The 24,022-nt window shown below is 53.8% G+C and overlaps 3 protein-coding genes across 7 annotated transcripts in view; 2 read left to right on the top strand and 1 right to left on the bottom strand.

The window, feature by feature from the left end:
- The window catches only part of SLC7A7 (solute carrier family 7 member 7), a 76,840-nt gene that overhangs the window by 44,597 nt on the left and 8,221 nt on the right, over positions 1 to 24,022 (bottom strand). The window contains exon 2 of the mRNA XM_072837873.1: positions 11,372 to 11,536. The gene's annotated coding sequence lies outside the window, so the exon portion shown is untranslated. The remainder of the gene's footprint in view (positions 1 to 11,371; positions 11,537 to 24,022) is intronic.
- MRPL52 (mitochondrial ribosomal protein L52) lies at positions 12 to 4,486 on the top strand. Of its 5 annotated transcripts, none has more exons than XM_072837883.1 (5): positions 12 to 101; positions 206 to 266; positions 353 to 420; positions 3,514 to 3,578; positions 3,944 to 4,486. In XM_072837883.1, the coding sequence occupies exons 1-5, from the start codon at positions 74 to 76 to the stop codon at positions 4,094 to 4,096; spliced, it is 375 nt and encodes a 124-aa protein (XP_072693984.1). In that variant the 5' UTR covers positions 12 to 73; the 3' UTR covers positions 4,097 to 4,486. The 5 variants fall into 5 exon arrangements, with proteins under 5 accessions (XP_072693984.1, XP_072693985.1, XP_072693986.1 ...); XM_072837884.1 differs by having other exon boundaries at positions 15 to 101; positions 209 to 266; XM_072837885.1 differs by having other exon boundaries at positions 51 to 101; positions 353 to 480.
- On the top strand, positions 6,413 to 17,055 carry MMP14 (matrix metallopeptidase 14). Its single transcript, XM_072837865.1, has 10 exons — positions 6,413 to 6,809; positions 10,756 to 10,904; positions 11,157 to 11,279; positions 11,621 to 11,928; positions 12,850 to 13,011; positions 13,357 to 13,517; positions 13,677 to 13,815; positions 13,946 to 14,096; positions 14,566 to 14,681; positions 15,044 to 17,055. Exons 1-10 carry the CDS (start codon positions 6,705 to 6,707, stop codon positions 15,376 to 15,378), a joined length of 1,749 nt encoding a protein of 582 aa, XP_072693966.1. The 5' UTR covers positions 6,413 to 6,704; the 3' UTR covers positions 15,379 to 17,055.

Genomic DNA, 24,022 nt, shown 5'->3' on the forward strand with positions numbered 1-24,022 from the left:
CGGCTCCCTAGTTCCCTGCCCCGCCGCGCGCGGCCACCGAGGCCACGCCCACTTCCGGTCCCGCGGCTTCAGCATGGCTGCTTTAGGTTCTCTGCTCTTGAGTAAGTGGGTGTGGAGCGGGTGGGCTCGGGAGCCCGCGCGGGCAAGTCTAGCACCCCTGAGTTGACTGCACGGCCTCTGTCCCAATTCTGCCCTGTTTTCCCAGCAGGTGTCCGGAGGCTGCACGGCAGCGTGGCGGCTCGGGCGGGCAGCCAGTGGCGACTCCAGTGAGTGCCGGTCTGGGGGGTACTGGGGGGTACTGGGAGGCCAGAAGCTGGGCCAAATCCTTACCAGATTGTTTTTCTCCACCTAGGCAGGGCTTGGCTGCCAACCCGTCCGGCTACGGGCCCCTTACGGAGCTCCCAGACTGGTCTTACGCTGGTGAGCGCTGACTGGACGGAAATTCCCCTGGACGGAGGGCGGGGGAAGAAGGGGCTCCAGGTGGGGATGTGTCTGAGTGGACAACGTATTGAATTTTATATTTGGAGTTGAGGGGAAGAAGCCCTGTTGTTTATTTTGCAAATTAAACTGCGCCTATGGAAAGTAAAGCTAGACAGGATCTTGTGGGGATAAGCAGAAGATAATTCTAACTTGGAGCGTCCCAGAGGAGGGAGTGACAGGATTTTTACTTTTTTTTTTTTTTAAGATTTTATTTTATTTATTCATGAGAGACAGAGAGAGGGAGGCAGGGACACAGGCAGAGGGAAAAGCAGGCTCCATGCAGGGAGCCCGACGCGGGACTCGATCCTGGGTGTCCAAGATCAGGCCCCGGGCTGAGGGCGGCGCTAAACCGCTGAGCCACCGGGTTGCCCCTAGGATTTTTACATTTCTCATGGGGGGACGGTTTTTAAAAAATTAGAAAGACCCACTGTTCTATGTGGTGAGTACATTGTTGGAACTTGGTACCAAATGTATGAAGAGCGCTCTGAAAGATGGCCTAAATGAACATCTCAGAGAGAGGGGTTAGAAGGGTGAGGATTGAGGATGGTGGGCTCCCTTCAGAAAAGTTTATTCCCTTTACTTAGAGAAGAAAAAGAAAATAGGTATTAGCCCTAGAAGGGAGGGATCTTAGGAAAGTTGAAGCGACTCCCCACTCCCAATATGGGACTGCAGTTTACAGGTTGGGAAAGTTGAGGTCTCAGAGTTCTTGTGATCACACAGTTAGGTAATAGCAAAGCCAGGACTAGAACTGGGTAGGGGCCAGGCCCCCTTCAACTGCACAGAGACCTCAATACTAATACCCTAATTGGATTCTAGAGGAGTATGATCCCGAGGGGGATGGTAAAGGTTTTTTCTACTTGTTACTTACTATAGGAAGCCTAGTGGCTCCTAAAAGTAGTATGGAATATTGGAAAGACCCTAGACTTGATACTTAATTCAGGCTTCTCTACTTGCAGATTTTGTGGTCTTGGACATGCTACCTAATTAGATCTCTCAATTTCCACAAAACTTTTGGGCAGAGTTTTCACTGTTTCTTACTCTGTAGAAAGTAAGCATCTTTTTTCTTCACCTTCAGTATAAACTACTTCAGGTCAGTACTGCATTTTTCACCAAGTCAGTAGATATTTGTAGAATTTTTATGATATATGCTTATGTGCCTACACTGTGCTACAGTGAAACCTAGGGACAGAGTCCCTGAAACTCTAGTTGGGAAAACGGCTAGACTTTTTATTTTTTATTTAAATTTATTTATTTATTCATGAGAGACACACAGAAAGAGGCAGAGGCACAGGCAGAGGGAGAAGCAGGCTCCATGCAGGGACCCCGATGTGGGACTCAATCCCAGGACCCCAGGATCATGCCCTGAGCCAAAGGCAGACGCTCTACACGCTCAACCACAGACCCACCCAGGCGTCCCAACAGCTAGACTTTTTAAATGGACATTTAAAAATTAAAATGGAGAGATGCCTGGGTAGCTCCATGGTTGAGTGTCTGCCTTTTAGTTTATTTTTTATTTATTTTATTTTTTTATTTTTTTAGAAAGTTCTTTTTTTTTTTTTAAAGATTTTATTTATTCATTCATGAGAGACATGGGGGAGAGAGAGAGGGCCGGGGCAGAGACACAGGCAGAGGGAGAAGCAGGCTCCACGCAGGGAGCCCGATGCGGGACTCGATCCCGGGACCCCAGGATTACGCCCTGGGCTGGGGGCAGGGGCCAAACCCCTGAGCCACCCAGGGATCCCTGCCTTTTAGTTTTTAAAAAATTAAATAATAATATTACAGTGCTCTACCACTTTCCAAAAGAATGAGGTGGCCAAATAAGGCAAAAAAACAATAGTACAATAAATGCTCCAAGGCAAATAGATGAATATTAAATCATTGATAGGCACCTTTTTTAAAAGATGTTATTTATTTATTTGGGAGAGATAGAGCCAGAGAGAACACAAGCAAGGAGATGGGGGCGGGGGGGTGGGGGGACAGAGGGAGAGGGAAGTCAGGCTGAGCAGGAAGCCTGACTTGGGTTCCAGCCAGGGACTCCAGGATCTTGACCCCGGCCAAAGGCAGATGCTTAACCCACTGAGCCGCCCAGGCACCTATCAGGCACTTCCTTCTGAAGATATAGCTAACAGAGTTGAAGAGGTCAGAGGAGGCTTTCTGGGCATCTAGGATTTGGTGGGGGGGGGGCTATGAACAAGAACTGGGCTGAAAGGAAAGGAAAAGAGAGCATTTCATTGAGGAATGAGAATTTTACAAAGACTCCTGATGAGTAGAACAGTGATCAGATTGCCTGAGTGGATCCAAAGATAAAACAGGAGACAGGCGCCTGGGTGGCTCAGTTGGTCAAGCATCAGATTCTTGATTTTGGCTCAGGTCATGATCTCAGGGTCGAGATCTCAAGACTGAGCCCCAAGTGAGACTGAGCCCTAAGTAGGATCTGCACTCAGTGGGGACCCTGTAGAAGATTTTCTCCCTCTCTCTGCCCCTCCCCCTGCACGTGCTCTCTCTCTCTCTCTCTTTCTTTCTTTCTTTCTTTCTTTCTTTCTTTATTTATTTATTTATTTATTTATGATAGGCACACAGTGAGAGAGAGAGAGGCAGAGATACAGGCAGAGGGAGAAGCAGGCTCCATGCACCAGGAGCCCGACGTGGGCCTCGATCCCGGGTCTCCAGGATCGCACCCTGCGCCAAAGGCAGGCGCTAAACCGCTGCGCCACCCAGGGATCCCTCTCTCTCTCTTTCAAATAAATAAAAACTTTAGGAAAAAAAAAAGATAAAGCAAGATTTAGCACTGCAAAGAACCATTCCAGGATAATGAGGGGTAAGTGAAGTAGAGTAGGAGTATTCCTCAGCGCTTATTCTTGGCATACCTTACCTTGACACTGAGGAATAAGTTGTTGGAGAATTAAGCCACCATGGGTATGAAATGGGAGAAGGAACTAGAGACTGGTTCTTCCTTTGTTCCTATCACAATGTCTTCACAGGGTGCTGCCAACCATCCCTAATACCTATCTTTGTCTTCTCTTCTATTTACAGATGGCCGCCCTGCACCGCCAATGAAAGGCCAGCTTCGAAGAAAAGCCCAAAGGGAGAAGTTTGCAGTGAGTGGCTAGAGCCCCAGCCAGGGCAACCTGTGTGTACTGGGAAAGAAAAAATTTAAATTTTACCTTGGCTGGAGCTGTGCTGACACCTAAGCTCACATGTGCCCCTTGCACACCATTTTAACAGCTAAAGGTTTCTACTATGAGAAGGGGAGGAAGAGAGTGGGCACTCCTAGGGCGGGAACCAGTAATAGACATTCTGACACACATTTTGCCTCCTCTTGCATCCCAGGACCTGGTTCCCTTCCCCAGTCAGCAGTATCATTTTCCATCTGAAACCTCTGGCTTTGATCTGTGAGTGAAAGGATATATGGTGCAGAGCTCAAGCCCAGATGTTATCCACCCTGTTTTCCTGTCTCTTTCAGAGACGAGTTGTACTGCTGTCACAGGAAATGGATGCTGGATTACAGGCATGGCAGCTTAGGCAGCAAGAGAAGTTGCAGGAAGAAGAAAGGAAGCAGAAAAATGCTCTTAAACCCAAAGGGGCTCTACTGCAGAACCCACAACCAGGTCAATAAAAGCAGTTCCTGTCTCCCTTTCCCGGCCTCTCTTTGGCTTTCTGCTCTATCACCTACATGCCTCATCCCAGCCAGAAGAGAGAACCTTCACGTCCCCGTCTGTCTTCAGAGCACAGAGCTTGGACACCAGGAAGAACTGCCTAGAAGAGTTGGCTTAGTCCCCTCCTCCCTGGCTCTGCTCCAGTTCAGCAGAATATTGCTCTGGGACACTTTATCCCCTTTGCAGGCCATAGGACTGGCCCAATCAACTATGAACAGTAGCTGCTCTGCAAACATGAAAAAGGAGCAGCAGCTCTCCTGGCTATGCTAGGCACTCAAGCTTATAACAGACCAGACACAGCTCAGGCTGCATGTAGTTACTCATTTAATAAATGTTTTGTTGAAAAAGGCTTTCCGGCTGAGGTCTATTTCTTGCCAAGCATCTGGTGTCAGCTTTCCTAAACTTCAGATACATGGCCCAAGAGGTTACCCCCACTGGGAAGGCTGACATGGGAAGAGCCAGACTTGGGTGTTGCCATGTTCTGCTTAACAAGTTGAACCCTGGGGTTTCTATGGTTCTGGCTGAACCAGAGGCTGGTCAGAGAGAGAGGTTGACCTCCCGACCCCAATTTGTATAGGGGAGCCCTGGAGGTACTCAGCCCCCAAACAGTCACTGTGGCATAGGTATCTAATATCTATCGTATATCTCCACAAACCCCTTAGTTGCCCAGGACCCAGGGGAACCCTTCCTATTACACAGATTCTGGGAGAAAAAGACCTTTGCTCCCATTACAACACAGAGCACTGGGCTTTCCTTCCATTATCCTGTCACAAACCTGTAAAAGTTCCTGGATCTCTAGTATTGCTAGAGCTTCCTACCTGACCTACATTCTGTCCAGCTTCCTTTATTCCTGGCCTTGCTTTCTTTCCCACTCTTCTCCCCACTACCTCCTTCCTCTCTCGCTGACCAGTGCAATTCTGGGATCTTAGATTTCGCTGATGATTGAGTTTTCTGTCTCCCACACTTTTCCTGCTTCTGTTGTGCTACTTTTCCAGCTCTAGCTCTCAACCTCTTACCTGTTTCTCTTCCCCAGGTCAGGTTGGCTTCAGTTCTCCCACCCCCTTTCTTGGCCCTCCCTCTTCCCTGCATACCTCCACCTTTTGTTCTCAGCTGAGTCGGCCCCTGAAGATTTTACTCCTCAAGGAACTGCCTTTTTCCAACTGTAGAGGGGAAACTAAACCCCAAAGTCTGAACTCCCAATCTCTTGTCTTTTTTATTTTTATTTTTTAAGATTTAATAACAAGAGACCCAGAGAGAGAGCCAGAAAAAGGCAGAGACACAGGCAGAGGGAGAAGCAGGCTTCATGCAAGGAGCCGGTTGTGGGACTTGATCCCGGGTCTCCAGGATCATGCCCTGGGCCAAAGGCAGGCACTAAACCACTGAGCTACCCAGGGATTCCCCACCACCACCACCCTGACTTTTTTTTAGATTTTATTTATTCATGAGAGACACAGAGAGAGAGGCAGAGGCATAGGCAGAGGGAGAAGCAGACTCCTCACAGGGAGCCTGATGCAGGACTCAATCCTGGATCCTGGATCCCAGAATCAAGCTCAACCGCTGAGCTACCCAGGTGTCCCCCAACCTCTCTGGTCTTAACAGTTTCCCCAAACTTGATTTGCCTTTCCCCACATTCCATGGCCTTGCACTTCTTTCCTCCCTGGCTAGTTCTACTTTAAGGAGCAGCCAGATTGCAAATGATGATAATTAAGGGAGTGCATATGTCTTTTCCACAAGGACAGCCAGTGTGGTTGTGGAGTTTGTTAGTGGGTAGTAGGGTTTCGTTACCGTTGCATGTTTTGAGCAGGAGAGTGATGAAGGTGGTTGTCAAGAACAAGGGGCAAAAGTTTCAATTCGATTGAGCCACGGGTCCCAGCAGACAATCTGCACCCCAGGCGTGGTGGATATGGAAGACCCCCACCAGCAGCATCCCAGACTTTGAACTCGTCTGCCCCTAGCCACTGAGCCTCCCAGTACTTGCCTGCTCTGAGAGGAGACAAACGTTGAATACCAGAGGAATCAAGCCACCTAAAATATGCTTAGGGGGAGAAAGTCTCCCACATCCCGTCTCCTGGGTCCCTCCTCCCCAGACCCCCCCCCCCCCCCGAACTGTGGCCTCAACCCTTGCAGATAGCAGCCTCCACCACAGAAAGGCAACTTAAGGGGTTTTTGTGCGTGCGTGCGTGCGTGTGTGTGTGTGTGTGTGTGTGTGTGTTTTACCCCGCTCTTGGCTGTAATTGGATTCAGGCTGAAACAACCACGTCCGCACCGGGAAAGGAGGGCATTGGAGCGGGGGCGGAGAGGCTGTGGGAGAAGGGAGGGACCAGATGAGTGAGAGAGGGCTCGTCGTGCAGTTCGCAGACTAAGCAGAAGAAAGATCAAAAAAACGGAAAAGGGGACGAACAGGCGCTTGCAAGAACAATCCTCCCCTTCTCCAAGGGACAGCGCTCTAGGAATCCAAATTCAGTGCCCACCGAAGACAAAGGCGCCCCCCAGGGAGTGGCGGCGCGCCCCAGGGCTTGGGCCCCGCTGCGGAGCCCGCACGGCTGGCTGCCGGGACGGTCGCGGACCATGTCTCCTGCCCCACGGCCCGCCGGCGGTCGGCTGCTGCCCCTGCTCACGCTCGCCACCGCGCTCGCCTCCCTCAGCTCGGCCCAAAGCAGCTTCAGCCCCGAAGTAAGTGAGCTCCTCCGGCCCCCCGGGAGTCGCCCCCGCCGGGGAGGCGAGCCGGGGTCTGCAGGGGTACAGCCCCCCCTCGGAGAGCGGGGCGCTCGCGGTCTGGGCGTCTTCGCCCGAAGGAACCCCCTTCCTTTCCTCTCCCTCTTCATCTCCAAACTTCCCGGTCGATCCAACTTCTGCCCCCCACCCCCCACCCGCCGCCGCCGCCGACTTTCTTTCCCAGTCCTTCCCCTGGAAGAGCTTTATAGCAGGGGCCCACCCCCACCCTCCCGGGCCCCGGGGCCCCGGGCTCTGAGCTCAGCTCCGGAACCCGGAGGGAGCCTGGTAAATACTTGGACCCCGCTCAGCCCTGCGCTGCCCGGGTTTCTCGTCGTGTGCGTGCGTGTGCGTGTGCGCGAGCCCGTTGTTGCTTCCACCTTCCACCTTCCACCTTCCAGCTGCCGGGGCGGCCGGGGAGGCTCAGCAGGACGGCGGCTCGCTCGGCCCGCGCGGCGCGCCTCCAGGCGGCCCGGCCCGAGGATGCAGCCGCAGCCAGGTGGGGTGGGCGCTGGGCCGCCGGCGGCACCGGTACCAGCCCCCACCCCGCGCCGCGCCGCCCGCGCCCGCGCCCGCGCGGACCCCTGTGACCCGCCCGCCGGAGCCCCGGCGTCGTCGAGGGTCGCGGGGCTGGCGCCCTGGCAGCCTTTCAGTACACACAAAGGTCCCCTTGTGAGCGGGCTCGGCCGGGCCGCCGCCTCCTCCCTCGGCCCCCCTCGCTATCCCCCCAGCGGCGCCCTTAGGCTCGTTTTGTTGCTTTTGTTAATTGCTTTTCTGTGTTAATTGCGGGGAGACTGAGGGCCTCGCGCCGGGGACGGGGGAGAGGGCCCGGCCCGGGCACCACACAGGTCTCCGACTGCCTTGGGCGCCCCTCTCCCCATTCCCCGACGCTGGCCCACCGGCCCGGGAGGAAGACGCGTGGGAGTTGTCTGGGGACGTCTTTCCTCTCTCTCTCTCTCTCTCTCTCTTATTTTGGGGTGAAGGTGGGAGACGAATTTGATCAGCTTCTTATTTTGGGCCATCCCAACCCACTCAGCCCGGCAGGGCCTGGGTGCGGTCAGGAGGGGCCGGGAAGGGCCCCAGAAGGGGGAAGGGATCTGGACTTGGCTTCCTCCCTCTTGGTCCTGGCCGGCAACCCACCCCCGGAGGAAACATCTCCAGAAAGAACACACTCTCTCTGTCCCGAAGGGGATCTGAGGCTAAAAAGAAAAGTGTGGCCCTAGGAGTGGGGGTGACCAGGGAGAGTGCAAATCTGCCCTTGGTCTAAACCTGACGTGGTCCAGCAGGAGGAGGCATCCTCTCTCCTGGCCTAGAGTCTTAATCGGGGGCCTGCAAGGAGAGGTCCTAACAAAAGAAGCCTGGGCATCTGGGGGCTTCCCACTGCCAACTTTGCCTGCCCTGCCTTCCCTCGCCTGCCCCACTAGGCCCCCTAGGGGAGGGGCAGCAGTCCTGGCTCTGTTTTAAGTGGGTCATGGGCAGTCCCAGTGCCAGAACCACCATTTGCTTCTGGGCCAGGGAGGGGTGGGAGGTAGAGGGAGGGAGGAGCAGGCCCAGAGGCTCAGATCCAGGGCCTGCTGGAGTGCCAGAGTTCCCCCCAACCCACCCACCTTCTCCAGGACTCCTAGGCCAGAGGTGGGAGGGGTTCTCTGGACTTTTCCCCTAGGAATAAATTCAGACCACTCAGCTTTCAAGACAAAGCGAGCCAACTGAGTTTTTTGACCTAACATAGTTGCTCCCTCTCCAGGCCAATCTAGAGGGCGAGCTGGGGTGGCCAGGCCTCAGGCAGCCGGGTCCCTCCCACCAGGCCTCCAGAGTCCTGCACTAGCTCCAGGACAGCCTTCTCCTCCCCATGGCCTGTCTGGCACTCAGCCCTTCCCCCACCCAGCCACAGACACAAGAGTCCTCTCTTCTGTGGTTCCATCCTCACCTCCTAGTCTTCTCTGTGGTTCTTGCTTTGCTCAGAGCCTAGGCCTGAGGGGAGAGGGATGGGGGTATTTCCTTTCCAGGCCATGAGGCTCTCTTGACTCTAGGGAAGTTCCTTTCTTTCCTAAGTCTCCATTTTTCTCTGTTGTGTATGGGGTGGATATTGTGGGTGTGAATACTTGGACTTGCCTACTTTCTTGGAAAACTCATCAAGGAGAGGGATTTATCCCAGAGCTCCTGGATCTGGATTCTCCTCACTTCTCTGCTACCCTCCATTCTGTCATTCTGGCCTAAGAGAATTCCCCTCAGTTTTGTTCCCTGAGGCCTGAGGGAGCCTGGCTTAAGTCTTCCTGACTTCCAGCTCCAGGAGGAGCCCACTCCCATCCTTCTCCAAAGCTGAAGCAGCTGCTCCCCGAGCAGGGGTCATAAGCATGGGGGCGGTGTACCCTACAGGTGAGGCTAAGGGCAAAGGGAGTTTCCTGCATACTTGGGCACAGGCCACAGCAGGCCTCCCGCGGGCACTAGCTGTGGCACCAGCCAGTACAGGTCAGGGCAAGTCTATACACCTCTCCTGAGGAGAGCGACTGGGTACTAGAGCACCCTGCTCTGCTCCCCTACGTTATGCCAGAGGTTAAACTTGGCTCACTCCTCTAGGCCTGCCTAAGGAGGGGCTCTCAGAGGCGGGTGGTGCTAAGGTTGTTCTGGCCAGGCCCGTTGGCTGGGGAAAGGCTGAGTTGTTTACATCTCAGGGCCCTAACTCCCATCAGCCTTGGGGGATCATTTCCTAGAACCCTGTTGCAATTCTTGCCCCTGCGGGCACATGTTCCCCAGTCAGCTGCTCTTGAATCACCCCCAGCCCCAATGCAGAAGCACTGCTCCACTACCAGGGCCTGGGCCCTGTAGTGAAGGGCTCCATGAAGATCCATCCTAACAACCTGGGATGGGGGATGTAGCACCCAAGAGCAGCCTCTACCCCTCTGCACTCCAAAGTTTCCATCCTAGGCCACCTGCTGGCCCCCTCTGAACTCCTTAGGAAGGCAAAGCTGGAGCAGAAACCAAAGTATTATCTCCATTGGAGAATCCAAGCATTTTCACATTCCATGTATAACTTGGCTTGTTTTACTTTGCAGGCTTTAGGAAAATACTCCATTGTTCTTACAATAAAGGCTGATTTTTTCCTCAACAGGTCTTTGTATTTTGTGTACCTTTCTCAAACACCAAAAACCTAACTTTATGTTAAGGCAATATGCCAGCCTTTATGTTATGAACAATTCACAACATACCTCAAGTACAGTACTGTCACCAAGTCTCTCCCACTTCCTTTATTGAGAACCTTAAATGGGCCTTTAGGTCCCAAGCCCCAGAGTCAGATGTTTGGATGGAGGCAGTGGCAGGACCCTAGCTCTCTAGCTGGATCACACCCCCACCACCTCCAAAGGTCCCAGTTTCCGGTCTCAGCAGCCAGCCTCAGCCCTAGCTCCTGTTCTGCTCTCCTTTCTAAAAAGATCTCAGCTGTGAGGGTCCTGGAGGCATGGCATCCCTGCCCAAAGAGGGTCCCATACCAGGCCCAAAAGTAGAGTACCATGAGTCCCCCCTTCGCCTCCATGGGCACAACCCATTCATAGGTAGGAAATGCTGTATTTACAAGAACACTGACACAGAGAAGGAAAGTGCTGGAAGGAAGCTCTGAGAAGACATCCTAAGACTCAGTTAAGCCCTCTAGGCTCCCATTCTCAAGAGTTACAGCCAAAGTCCAGGCTCCCCACCCCTGTTTGAGCCCATAGCCCCGAGAGGACAAGTCATACTGGGGCCTGGGCCAGAGTTCAGGTCCAACCTGGGAACTCCTCCAGCCCCACTGCCAGAGCCAGGCTGGGAGCTCGTTGCCCTTTCCTCTGAAGCCAAGGGTGCATGCCAGATACCATGTGGAGGCAGAGGCTCCCGTGGGCCAAGTGGAGACGCTCTAACCACATTCCTCTTCCTACAGGCCTGGCTGCAGCAGTATGGCTACCTGCCCCCGGGGGATCTGCGCACTCACACACAGCGCTCGCCCCAGTCATTCTCAGCTGCCATCGCCGCCATGCAGAAGTTCTATGGTCTGCGCGTGACGGGCAAGGCTGATGCAGACACCATGAAGTAAGTGCTAGACCCTGGTAGGAATCCTGCCCAGTATCCACTCACAACACTGAGCACAGGGGCGTTGCTACCTATATGCCTTACCTCTGCCCCCTCCCTCAATCCCACATGCTGGTCCTGACCCCCTCCTATTCACTCTGACCCCATAACCTTGGCCCTTTCACACACTGACCCTGAGGCCAGGCACTCTCTCCCTCCTCTGAAGCCCTTTCTCTTTAATATGCTATCCTGACCACAATCCTCACACCCCAGGGCTATGAGGCGCCCCCGCTGTGGTGTTCCCGATAAATTTGGGGCTGAGATCAAGGCCAATGTTCGAAGGAAGCGCTATGCCATTCAGGGCCTCAAATGGCAGCATAATGAGATCACTTTCTGGTGAGTCCAGCAGGCAAGTTGCCTTTCTCACATCGGGGTCGCCATTCCTATCAATTGTACTAACAGACTCTGAGGACTCCTATCCTACTCACCTCTATTGCTATGAAGCATCCTTGGGAATGGGGAGGAAAGTGGCTGTAATCGTGGAGAAAGGTGCAGCCTGGGGGTTCCCTGAGCCCTCAGTTCTGGGGGCAGAGGCGTCGTGATGCAGCAGGAAGAGCCAGGTCAGCAAAGGTGGCTAGGTGGTTCGGTCAGACCTGGGGAAGTAGAGGGAAGGAAAATTTTATATACGTTGTTATCCTAACATACTCCCATCCTCTCCCCACATGGCTGGACCTCAGCATCCAGAATTACACTCCCAAGGTGGGTGAGTATGCCACATTCGAGGCCATTCGCAAGGCATTCCGAGTGTGGGAGAGTGCCACACCACTTCGTTTCCGAGAGGTACCCTATGCCTATATCCGCGAGGGCCATGAGAAGCAGGCAGACATCATGATCTTCTTCGCTGAGGGCTTCCATGGTGACAGCACACCTTTTGATGGCGAGGGTGGCTTCCTGGCACATGCCTATTTCCCAGGCCCCAACATTGGAGGGGACACCCACTTTGACTCGGCCGAGCCCTGGACTGTCAGGAATGAGGATCTGAATGGTGAGCAAAGTAGCCCTGGGACTCATTTATTCTGGGGAGAGTCAATGATCATTTGTATGAGGGTGGGGTCTCCTGCCTCCTCCCAAAACCTCAAACAGGGCAGCCCGGGTGGCTCAGCGGTTTAGCGCTGCCTTCGGCCCAGGGCCTGATTTTGGAGTCTGGGATTGAGTCTCACATCAGGCTCCCAGCATGGAGCCTACTTCTCCCTCTGCCTGTGTCTCTGACTCTCTCTATCTCTCTGTGTCTCTCATGGATAAATAAATAAAATCTTTAAAAAAGAAAACAAAAAACCTCAAACCCCAAAGTCTCTGGGCTACAAAGATCTCCTAGTCTCACTTTCAACGAAAGCAGAATTATTTCTTTTTCTTTCTTTCTTTCTCTCTCTCTCTCTCTCTCTCTCTCTTTCTTTCTTTCTCTTCATGAGAGGCAGAGAGAGAGAGAGGCAGAGACACAGGCAGAAGGAGAAGCAGGCTCCATGCAGGGAGCCCAATGTGGGACTCGATCCTGGGTCTCCAGGATCAGGCCCTGGGCTGAAGTTAGGCGCTAAACCACTGAGCCACCCAGGGATCCCCTAAAGCAGAATTCTTACTTTGATCTATTTATACCTGGTCCCTCTCTCACTCAATAATTGACTCCCCAGTCAAAGACTTGCCACTTTTCCAGGCAAATGTCACCTCTAGCTCCTGGAAAATACTGGGGCCCAGATAGGACCTTGGCTTCCCTTAATACAAGTCTTCCTGGGATTGGTATCTGGCCCCCTGAGCACTCTTTTACCTCTGTCCAGAATAGATTGCTGACTGGCTTTGTGGCTTTTGGGGTGGAAAACACAACAGGCAGCCTCCGATGTAAAAATGAAGCCTCTGGTGGGAAAGCAGAGAGTCTGAGGGAAGGGACCCTCAGTAATCATCCCCATCCCTCCAGGGAATGACATCTTTCTGGTGGCTGTGCACGAGCTAGGCCATGCCCTGGGCCTTGAGCATTCCAATGATCCCTCGGCCATCATGGCACCCTTTTACCAATGGATGGACACAGAGAATTTTGTGCTGCCTGATGACGACCGCCGGGGCATCCAGCAACTTTATGGTGAGTGATTTATGTCCCCAACTGCTCCTTCTCTCCTCTTGGTCTCAGACCTGTGCATCTCGTTTCTCTTTCCCCATGCCCTATAGTCTCCCCCACAACCCTACCTGACTTTGCCTCCACCCACCACCCACTCCCACTTTTTCTTTTTTTTTACACTATTTCTTCCATATGTCTTATTCTTCTCCCACTTTTGATTTCACCTTTTCTGTCCTTTCCCACCTGATTGCTTCATCCTTCCCCAAAGGGCCATCCACACTTTTCCAACAGTATTGTCTGCCCATATATCTGTTCTTTCCTCCCCCTCTGCCACAAAGTCTGAAGTGTCTCTTGTGTTCTCTACATCAGGGAGTGAGTCAGGGTCCCCCACTAAGATGCCTCCTCAGCCCAGGACTACCTCCAGGCCCTCTGTCCCTGATAAGCCCAAAAACCCCACCTACGGGCCCAACATCTGTGATGGGAACTTTGACACTGTGGCGGTGCTCCGAGGGGAGATGTTTGTCTTCAAGGTGAGAGGAAGAAGTGGGCTGGTTGGAGGAACAAGAGGGCTCTAAGCCCAGCAGGCTGGGTGGAAATAGCAGCAGGAGGGTTAGTGGGACGCTTTGGGGACTAAGCCAGAGGACTAGCTATAAGACGTAATGTACTATCCCCACCCTGCTACTTTCTAGGAGCGCTGGTTCTGGAGGGTAAGGAATAACCAAGTGATGGATGGATACCCAATGCCCATCGGCCAGTTCTGGCGGGGCCTGCCTGCATCCATCAACACTGCCTACGAGAGGAAGGATGGCAAGTTTGTCTTCTTCAAAGGTAACCAGCTTTCTACCTTAGTCCTCTGGTGTAAGGAGAGTCTCCCTGCAGGAGTGGATTTCACTGGACTCCTCCAGAGACCCAAGAGCCCAAGTGGAACCCAGGTCCCGCCCTTCTCTCTCCTCTCCAGGAGACAAGCACTGGGTGTTTGATGAAGCTTCTCTGGAACCTGGCTACCCCAAGCACATCAAGGAGCTGGGCCGAGGACTGCCTACTGACAAAATCGATGCTGCTCTCTTCTGGATGCCCAATGGAAAGACCTACTTCTTCCGGGGAAACAAGTGAGATGTCAGCCCTTGACCCCAGGCCTCCCTCCTCGGACACTGCCACCACCACGTTCCCTCAACTCTGGAGAAAGACCCACTTACCCCAGGACAGTTCCCTGGAGAAGTTGCTGGTTGATCCTCTGCTGTTGCCCAGCAACAGCCAGCCTCCGTGAGGCGCTGAGTGGGAAGTGACCGGGTCACCGTTTCAGACCTGGTCATTTGGCGCCTCCTGCCCCCAGCACCGTGCCTCCACCCCAGCTGCCAGGCACTGTCATTAAAGGTTACTGGTGGCTCCTTGCAGCCTGGGACCTCCCATCCACCCCCACCTTCCGCCACTTTCAGCTGCAGGCCCTCATTACACAAAACCCCTGCCCTGCACCCTGTCCATAGCCACTCTTTGCTCACTGGTAAATTCAGTCCTGGGCCCTGCCATGCTCTGAGGACATGCCCAGGGCCCGACCATTTGCCTCCCCCCTTCCCCCAGGTACTACCGTTTCAACGAGGAACTCAGGGCAGTGGACAGCGAGTACCCCAAAAACATCAAGGTCTGGGAAGGAATCCCTGAGTCTCCCAGAGGGTCATTCATGGGCAGTGATGAAGGTGAGGGGCAAGGGAGATGTCCTTAAGGGAGGATGGGGAAAAGGGATTAAGAACTAAGAACGGGAAGAGACTGAGGGGATCTGGGGAAAGCAGTGATGATGAGAGCTCTGGAACCCTTGCCACATGCCAGGCTCTGAGCCAAGTGCTCTCCTCACATCAGATCCCCAATCCCCACTGCACTTTCAGCCCCGGTAATTTAGAATTACCCGGGTTTATAGCTGAGGAGACTGATGTTAGGGGATTAACTCCACCTGCTCGACTCACAGACTCACAGATTTCCCTTCTGTTCTCCTCTCTGTGGGTGTTCTGGACGCGGCCCCCACCTCTTATCCTCCTGGCCCCCTTCTTGCTGACCGCTGCAGTCTTCACTTACTTCTACAAGGGGAACAAATACTGGAAATTCAACAACCAGAAGCTGAAGGTAGAGCCAGGCTACCCCAAGTCAGCCCTGCGGGACTGGATGGGCTGCCCCTCATCGGGGAGCCGGCCAGATGAGGGGACTGAGGAGGAAACGGAGGTGATCATCATCGAGGTGGACGAAGAAGGCAGTGGGGCCGTAAGCGCAGCTGCTGTAGTCCTGCCTGTGCTGCTGCTGCTCCTGGTGCTGGCAGTGGGCCTTGCCGTCTTCTTCTTCAGACGCCATGGGACCCCTAAACGACTGCTCTATTGCCAGCGCTCCCTGCTGGACAAGGTCTGACCCCCACGGCTGCCCGCCCACTCATACCACGAGGACTTTGCCTCTGAAGGCCAGTGGCAGCAGGTGGTGGTGGGTGGGCTGCTCCCACCTGGTCCCAAGTCCCCTCCCAACCCTTCCTCCCTTCTTTTCTGTCCCATGATTGCCTCTCTTTTGACCTCAACCCTGGCATTGCTTCTTCCCTAGATGGGTCCCTGGGGGGCTGATCAGGGGCCGCCCCTTCCAGCCCCTATCCCCTAGGGGCCTCTGTAGCTTGGTGTGTGTCCTGCCCCATCTGAATGTCTTGGTTCTGCACTTGAAGGCAGGACCCTCAGACCTCGCTGGCAAAGGTCAAATGGGGTCATCTGCTCCTTTTCTATTCCCTGATGTAACTTTAACCTCTGAACTCTGACCTCAGGAGGCTCTGGGCACTCCAGCCCTGCAAGCCCCCAGGTGCACCCCATTGGCAACCTCCTACCACCCTTTCTGGCTAAAGGAATCTAATCTTGTTGAGGGGGGAGACCCTGAGAGAGTAGGAGGGGTGGGGGAGGTCTGCACAGTTACCCTGAAACCTTGGGAGGAAAGCTCAGAGTCAGCGCCTCTGCAGAGACCTGCCTCTGCCCCACCTGGCCCCCAGAGCTTCCCCAGAAGAAGCCTGAGCCATTAAGGGGCTGTAGAAACCCTTGATGCCCACCGCCCCTGCAAATGTCAGCCGAGGCTGCCGCTACTGGGGTAGGGTGGGGCCAAGGAGAGAGCCTGTCAGGAGCCCTGGGGGTGAGCCTCAAGGCCACAGAAAAAGAATCTTGCTCAAATGTAGGCAGCTGGGATGGGGACCAAGGGGCAGTCAGAAGGGGATAGGACAGGACCAAAAGGCTAACCGGGGAGGTGCTGTGCGCATGGAGGGCCGAGTGGCTCGGCAGGCCAGGCCAGCAGGGACACCACAAGGTGGGCTGTGGGCCCCAGAGGAGGGCATGTTTTACTGGAGCTCTGAGGAAGGGCTGGAGAAAGGCACACCTACTCCACTTTGGTGCCCTTCCTCTCACCAGAGTAGGTGCATTGGAAGGGTGGGGAGTCCAGTGAAAAGAGCAGAGATGACACACATCCAGGGACTGGCGACTGGGGACCTTCGTGAGGGTGGCCACCTGGTTAGGGAGGTGACCAGGGGCTGGCAGCACGCTGATGGGCAGCCTCAGCTGGTTTCGGGGAGGGGGCAGCTGCCTGGGTGGGTCTATCGTCAGGTGAGCCCCTCACTTCCTAATGCCCCCACCCCTCAGCTCTGCCCTGTCCTGCCTCCTCTCCCCCACCCAACCCACCCATTCAAAGTCTCCTCTGGCCGCTACAGGTGGTCATGGTACCGGAAGACTTGGGAGAGTGAGACCCTATAGGGGCAGTGAGAGGAGGGATGTCAGGGGCAGGGGGGTGGGGGGGGGATGAACGGTGCTGGCAGTTCGGCTAAATTTGTCGTGTTTGGGGGTTTTTTTTGTTTTGTTTTGTTTAATGTATATTTTTATTATAATTATTATATATGGATTTCCTTCAAATCGTTCCTTTTTGTTAACAAGGGGCATGGGAAGGGTGGGGGTGGGGGGGGCAGAGGCATCTGACCCCAGGAACCTGCAGGGCGGGGCTGGGTCAGTGCCCTCTAAGGACATTTTTGACCTGTTCAACCTTTCCACAAAGAATAAATGGTGTTTCACGTTCTTTGTGTGGCTGCCTTCTCTCAGCTAGGTAATGGAAAGCATGCCCAGGACCAGGTTTTTCTCTGATGTGGGGGTTCAGTACTTGCACAAAGGAGTATGTTTATGTTTGGTGGACAACAGGGATTCAGAGCCATAGCTGGGAAGGAGGGCCTACTCCATGGAGGCAGGGAGGTGGTCCACAGAGCCCAGCTGCTTCTCTCCCAACCAGGCCAAGAGGTTACCTTTGAGTCTCAGAGCTGCAAAGGCAAGAGGAAGTGGTCAAGCTGAGGCCACTTGGAAAATCTTCCTAAATTGCGTTACCAGGTCCCGTGATCTGGCCGCAGACCCTCCGTTTCTTCAGACCTCTTTCTGCTGCTGGGGACTCCCAGGATCACATTCAGCACAAGCAGGCCCTTTACCCCAGCCCTCCGGCCTCTCAGCCTCTTCTAGACCTGGAGCTATGCCCCAGGGGCAGGAGGAACACAGGCAAAGGACAGATGTTGCCCCATGGCCAATTAGGAGCAGCCTGTCAAACAGGAATCTCCCCCAATCAGCCCAGCAGAGGCAGGATGGTCAGATTGGAAGGGAAGAATAACAAGGCTTTGTTTCTTTGGAACTGCTGCCCCAGACAGGGTTCCCAGGCTGTCGGCCCACCCTTCCTCTGAAACCAGCCTGGAGGGAGGAATAGCTCAGTTGCTGAGTCAGCTCAGCTGAAGGGGAGCAGCCCTCTTTCTTCCTCCCCTTCCCTTCCTGCCTTAGCCCAGCCCCGCCCCCCCTCCCCCCACTCCAGCCCAGGCCCCCCTCCAGAGCCTTCCTCCATGAGCAATGGCCCCACCTAAGCCAGGGGTTCTATCCAGCTGCTCTTCAGGGCTGGTCGGTGTGATTGCCTTGGCAGAAGGGGTACCCCACCTCTCTGCCAGCCAGGAACCCTGACCCCATGCCTGGCCTCCTCTACCTCTCCTGCCAACAGCTGTTTGGCAGAGCCTGTACATCTCAGTGGATCTGGACACCACTGCCCTGCTGCCCTCACGGGAGGGGATAGGGACAGAGGGAGGGAAGCTGGCATGGGAAAGCCAGGGGTTGTCTAGGGGGTGGGTGGGGGGCTGTGCATGTCACAAGGAGCTCAAAGATGAGCTCATGGCCCCTTTGTGTTTTTGTGGCCCACATCTGGAGGCAATTACAGATGTTATCCAGTGGGAGTTCTGCAAAACACAGCTGGAGCCAGCAAAAGAGCCTGGGGAGGGGGGGGACTGCCAGAGGAAAGAGGAGGGGGAGCCTAGGGCTGCCGCGGCTGGAGTGCGGTTTCCCCATCACGAGGAAATTGTTTGGCCCTGATTCTGGAATCACAAGATGCTCTCTGAAGCCAAGGAAGAGGGATGGGAACCGAGGACCAGAGACAAAGGGGGAAGAGGTGGAAGAGGCTTCGCAAGCAAGGAGAACTGTGGGGTGGAGGCCGCCAAGGTCCCGTGCTTCTGACGTGCACCAGGCTGAAGGGATCCAGCCTAGTGAGGCCACCCAGGGACCCTGGGAGGTGCCTTGCTGATCACACAGGGTCAGGCAGGGTGAGGGGAGAACAGAGGTCCCCGTGGCTCCCGAGAGACCTGAAAATGCTGCTTTTACTGGCCCTAGCCCGCTTTGTCCATTGGGCCTGACCCAGTTTCTAAGGTTCCAAGTTCCTGTATTCGAAAGCAGCACATGTGAGCTAGAGCAGCCAGGAGGGAGCCAAGGGGAATCTGCAAGGAGGTTTGGGCAGAACCCAGGAGAGCGGCCTCTAAGGAGACTGGAGCAGGGGCAAGCGCTGAGGGAAGGCAATGCTCTGCCCACCACTGCACCCCACACATTTGAGGGGGGAACCACAGACTCCCTCAGCGCTCCTGCCCCCAGCAGGGCCCACACCTCCAAGGCTGCCAGCCAGGTGCTGGGTCAGTGACACAAGAAGGAAAGATCTCAGAGGGGCTGGGCCCTCTAGAGGAAAGAGGACTAATCAGAGTGACCCCTCACATACTACCTGGCGGGCTCTGGCAGTCCTTCACTGTCCCTCCCCTGGGGCCCCTTCTCCCTCTGAGAAACCTCCCAGTCCTCCCTTCCCCTTTGTACTCCTACTTCCCTTTCCAGCTAAAAGAATGTGGTAAAAACAAAACAAACAAAAAACATTTGCTGAGGTCCTCATAACACCCAACCACCTAGGCACTACCATTGCCCCCATTTTACAGGTTTGGAAACGGAGGCCTAGATAAGACTTCCTGAAGGTCATACTTTGTCCAAAATTAAAACCCAGGTCTATCTGATTTTTTGTGTTTGTTTGTTTTTCTGTGTAGGTAGATTCTGACCATGTCTCTGGGTGTCTCTTCCAGCGTGGACCCTATGTGGCTGGGTGTCTGTGTGGTAGTGCATGTTCTCACAGGTTCTGACAGCACAGGTGTGCTTGCCTACTGTTCCATGTGGCAGCATTGGCGTGTGGAGTAGGAATGCAGCAAGAGAAGGGCTCTTCCTCAGGAACCCACTTTGCCTGCAGTTATGTCCCCTTTGGGGGACAAGAACAGGCACTCTTTGGGCAGGAAGGATGAAACAGGAAGGACTCAGAAGCCAGAGGGCCTGAGTAGCAGCAGCTATGGGAGGGATGGGTATGGTGAGTGGCTGTGGCAAGGGCCTAGGAGGACAGTTCCCACTCCCCGAGGCCCCAAGGAAACCCCAGTCAAGGCTACTCCATTGTCCTGCAGTCCTGTACCTCCTTCTTACCCCTCTACCCCAAATCTGAATTCACTTCCTTTAGACCAGTGCCTGCACACCTAAACTGGGGTCTTGGCCTTCCTCCCTCAGACAGTCTTGGGAGAGTGGGGAGACCCAGTGGCAGCCCTCAAGGGGGCTGAGTGATTGGGGCCTGGAAAGGAGGCAGGCCTGACTGGCCAGAAGCCACCTTCCAAATGAGCTCACACACATACTTTCCACCCTGGCCCAGGGCCGAAGGCTGTGCGCCTTCCAGGCCAGCCTTCCCCAGCCAGATCCAGCCCCCTCTGTTCTCCTCTGTCCCTCATCAGTCCCAGACTCTGGGCTTTACAACAGGATGGGGCACCCCGGGGCAGGGCTGTCACCACACCCCAAGGGAGAAGCTTCTACTGCCTCCATACTGAGGCAGTGCTCCCCCTCCCTCAGGGTACCTTATATCTCCAATAGGCCCTTTGTGGCTTAGAGGAGAGAAAGGTGAGCTTCCTGCCCTCAAAGACCCATACCTGGGTGGGGAGGGGCAGCAGAGGGCACAGAAGAGGTGTCCACACTGGAGTGAATTGGCGGAAGGACTTCCTCTGAGCGCCTGAAGTAGCTCATTGACTCAGGGACCAGATCAGGTCTGGGAGCTGCCTCACCATGGGTCACATCCTGCTCACACACTTCACTTCCCAATAGGGGCACTTCCCTGATTTGGGGCAGGATGGGGTCTGGGTGGGGCAAGGCCAGGATGACCACAAGGGAGGGGAAAAGCCTGGTGCCTCTGAAGGCCTAGCGGATTCACACACACGCGACAAGCTCCAGCTCATTTTGATCCCGCCTGTGGTCAAAGACGTCACCCTTTGCTCAGCTTCCAGAGACATGTAGCACCAGGCCAGAGAGCAAAATCAATTCCCAAAAATGCTCTCCTTGGCCACTCAGTGTCTGGCTCTGTGCTAGGAGCACGGCTGCCCTGACCATATATCCTGGATCCAATAATATCTTCCTGAGGTTCTGTGCATTAGTTAGCCTCTTCAACTTGGCAGACAATTCATCCCACTCTAGATTCCAAAAATATGGCCCTTGCAAGTAGATCACACTGCCTGCCTCTGCCCTCCGTGGCACTGATGGGATAGTTCTGTCAAGGAATGACTATGATTCATAATAACACTGACCCCACCACAGCCATGGGACAAACATGTTCTGTTCTCGTTCGTTTCCTTACAAAGGAGTAGGATGGTGCCAGGCACACAGGAGCGCCTTAATAAAAGTTTGTTGACTTCAATTGCCAGTGAAAGTTGTGAGATACACAAGTAAATGGCTGTAGCCGTGCATATGTGATTACTGTACACATATGTATACAAGTATTATGTATATGTAAATTAAAAAAGCATCGAGCTGTGGGTTTTAGTACATTTTATGAACTTGACTGTATTTTCACCTCAATCTTTATTTATTTACCTTTTTTTTTTTTTTTTTAAAGATTTTTTTGGTTTATTTACTCATGAGAGACAGACAGAGAGAGGCAGAGACACAGGCAGAGGGAGAAGCAGGCTCCATGCAGGGAGCCCGACGTGGGACTCCATCCCAGGTCTCCAGGATCACACCCTGGGCTGAAGGCGGCGCTAAACAGCTGAGCCACCCGGGCTGCCCTCACCTCAATCTTTAAAAAGTTAAAGGGACACCTGGGTGGCTCAGCAGTTGAGCGTCTGTCTTCGGCTCAGGGCATGATCAGCAGTCTGGGATCAAGTCCCACATCAGGCTCCCTGTGGGGAGCCTGCTTCTCCATCTATGTCTCTGCCTGTGTGTCTCTCATGAATAAATAGATAAAATCTTAAAAATAAAAGGGCACCTGGGTGGCTCAGTTGGTTGAGGCTTTGGCTCAGGTCATGATCCCAGGGTCTTGGGGTCAGGCTCCCTACTCAGGGGGAGGCTGCTTCTCTCTCTCCCTCTGCCCCTTCCCCTCACTCATGCTGTCTCTTTCTCTCTCTTAAATAAACAATTAAAATCTTTAAAAATAATAATTTTAAAAATAAAAAGCTAAAAAAAGAAAAAAATATATATCAAAGTAACAAGTTCCTCACTCCTAAGCAACTACTTTGTCCCTATGGCCCCCTCATGTGTCCCCCACAGCCTGCCCTCGATCTGGGAGTAATTGGTATCAGGTTGTGTTAATCCAGTGCTTCTGGAAATACCAATCCTACAGACTGTACCCTCAGTCCAGCCTGTCCCTGAACCCTGACCTGGAGGGCCCACACAAAGCTCTCTCCCCTAGACACCTCTCTAAGCAACACGCCCAGTTGTCCCCACAGTCTCTCCTCTACTTTACTGGCCTGTGCCCCAGAGCCCCCCACCCCTTGCCTGCAGAAAGCTGCACATGAATTCTGTGTGGCGGAACCTGGACAAGGGGCCCAGAAGAACACCCACCTCACTCTCGGCTGGCCGCACCCCCTCTGCTGCAGAGCCCAGCCGGGCAGGGTTCACGGGCCGATAGCGCCCCCTTGTGCTCGGTGTTGGCACTGCAAACCAAGCCTGAGAGAGGCAAGGGCCAGGGCAGCCCCCCAACAAGGGCCACGGTAGCCAGCCTGTTCCTTCCCCCTTTCCTTTTTTTTTTTTTTTAAAGATTTTATTTATTTATTCTTGAGAGACAGAGAGAGAGAGAGAGAGAGAGAGAGAGGCAGAGACACAGGCAAAGGGAGAAGAAGCCCGACGTGGGACTCCATTCTCGGTCTCCAGGATCAGGCCCTGGGGCCAAAGGCAGCCACTCAACCCCTTAGCCACCCAGGGGTCCCTCCCCCTTCCTTCCTTCCTTCCTTCCTTTCCTTCCTTCCTTCCTTCCTTCCTTCCTTCCTTCCTTCCTTCCTTCCTTCCTTCCTTCCTTCCTTTTCTTCTTCTTCTTCTTCTTCTTCTTCTTCTTCTTCTTCTTCTTCTTCTTTCTTTCTTTCTTTCTTTCTTTCTTTCTTTCTTTTTTTCTTTTTCTTTCTTTCTTTCTTTCTTCTCTCTCTCTCTCTCTTTCTTTCTTATTTTAAAGATGTTATTTATTTATTCATGAGAGACACAGAGAGAGAGTCAGAGACACAGGCGATGGATAAGCAGGCTCCATGCGGGGAGCCGGATGTGGGACTGGATCCTGGGATTCCAGGATCACACCCTGAGCTGAAGGCAGATGCTCAACCGCTGAGCCACCCAGGCGTCCCCCCTTCCCACTTTCCATGTTTCCTCCCAGGACACCTGTACTTAAAGGGGTGGGACTCTGGGTGCAACAGGATGACAAAGCTGTCTTCCAGCTGCAGAGAAGAGTTTCCCTCAGCTGTGGCTGTGCGGGGGTTGGTGTGCAGCCCTCAAAAAACTCCAGGAAGGAAGAGGGAGTGAGTTAGAGGGGGTGCCAGAGGAAGAAGGGGGCACTTGGTGCCCTCTCAGAGCTCCTCGGAGTCACCAGCTGCCCCCCTGTGAACGCCTCGGACACCGATCGCTCCAAGATGCCCTTCCCCTGGGCTCAGACCTCCCGGAGCTTTCACAGAACTTCTGGCCAGGGCCCACGGCCTCCTTTATCCCAGAGTGGGCAATCCTGTGTCACTTCGCTGAGGCCTATGGAGATCATGCCCCCTCGCTGGGGCACCTCTAACCTGCACCCAACCTCCTAACCTCATCCCCACCCTAACCTCATCTTCACCCCAGGAGGATCCTATAGTCTGTCTCACATTTACAGGGCTCTTGTACTTAAAAAAAAAATGCCTGTAGGTATTTTGTGACTATCACTATATTATTGCTTTGTTTATGCAAAGAGTTTTCGTTTTATTTATTTATTTATTTATTTATTTATTTATTTATTTATTTTTAAATATTTTTATTTATTTATTCACGAGAATTCACAGAGAAGAGAGAGAGAGAGAGACAGAGACACAGGCAGAGGGAGAAGCAGGCTCCTTGCAGGGAGCCCGACGTGGGACTCAATCCGGGGTCTCCAGGATCACTCACGCCCTGGACGGAAGGCGACGCTTAAACTGCTGAGCCACCCGGGCTGCCCATCGTTTGATTTTTTTAAAGATTTTATTTATTTATTCATGAGAGACAGAGAGAGAGAGAGAGAGAGGCAGAGATATAAGCAGAGGAAGAAGCAGGCTCCCTCTGGGGAGCCTGCTGTGGGACTCATCCCAGGACCTGGGGATCATGACCTGAGGCAAAGGCAGACTCTACCACTGAACCACCCAGATGCCCCAAGTTTTCAATTGTTAAATAGAAACATATAAAATAGGCAAAGTATTAGGGTGCCTGGTCGGTGGCTC

Source organism: Canis lupus, chromosome 9, assembly GCF_048164855.1.
Source record: "Canis lupus baileyi chromosome 9, mCanLup2.hap1, whole genome shotgun sequence".
Lineage (NCBI taxonomy): Eukaryota > Metazoa > Chordata > Mammalia > Carnivora > Canidae > Canis > Canis lupus.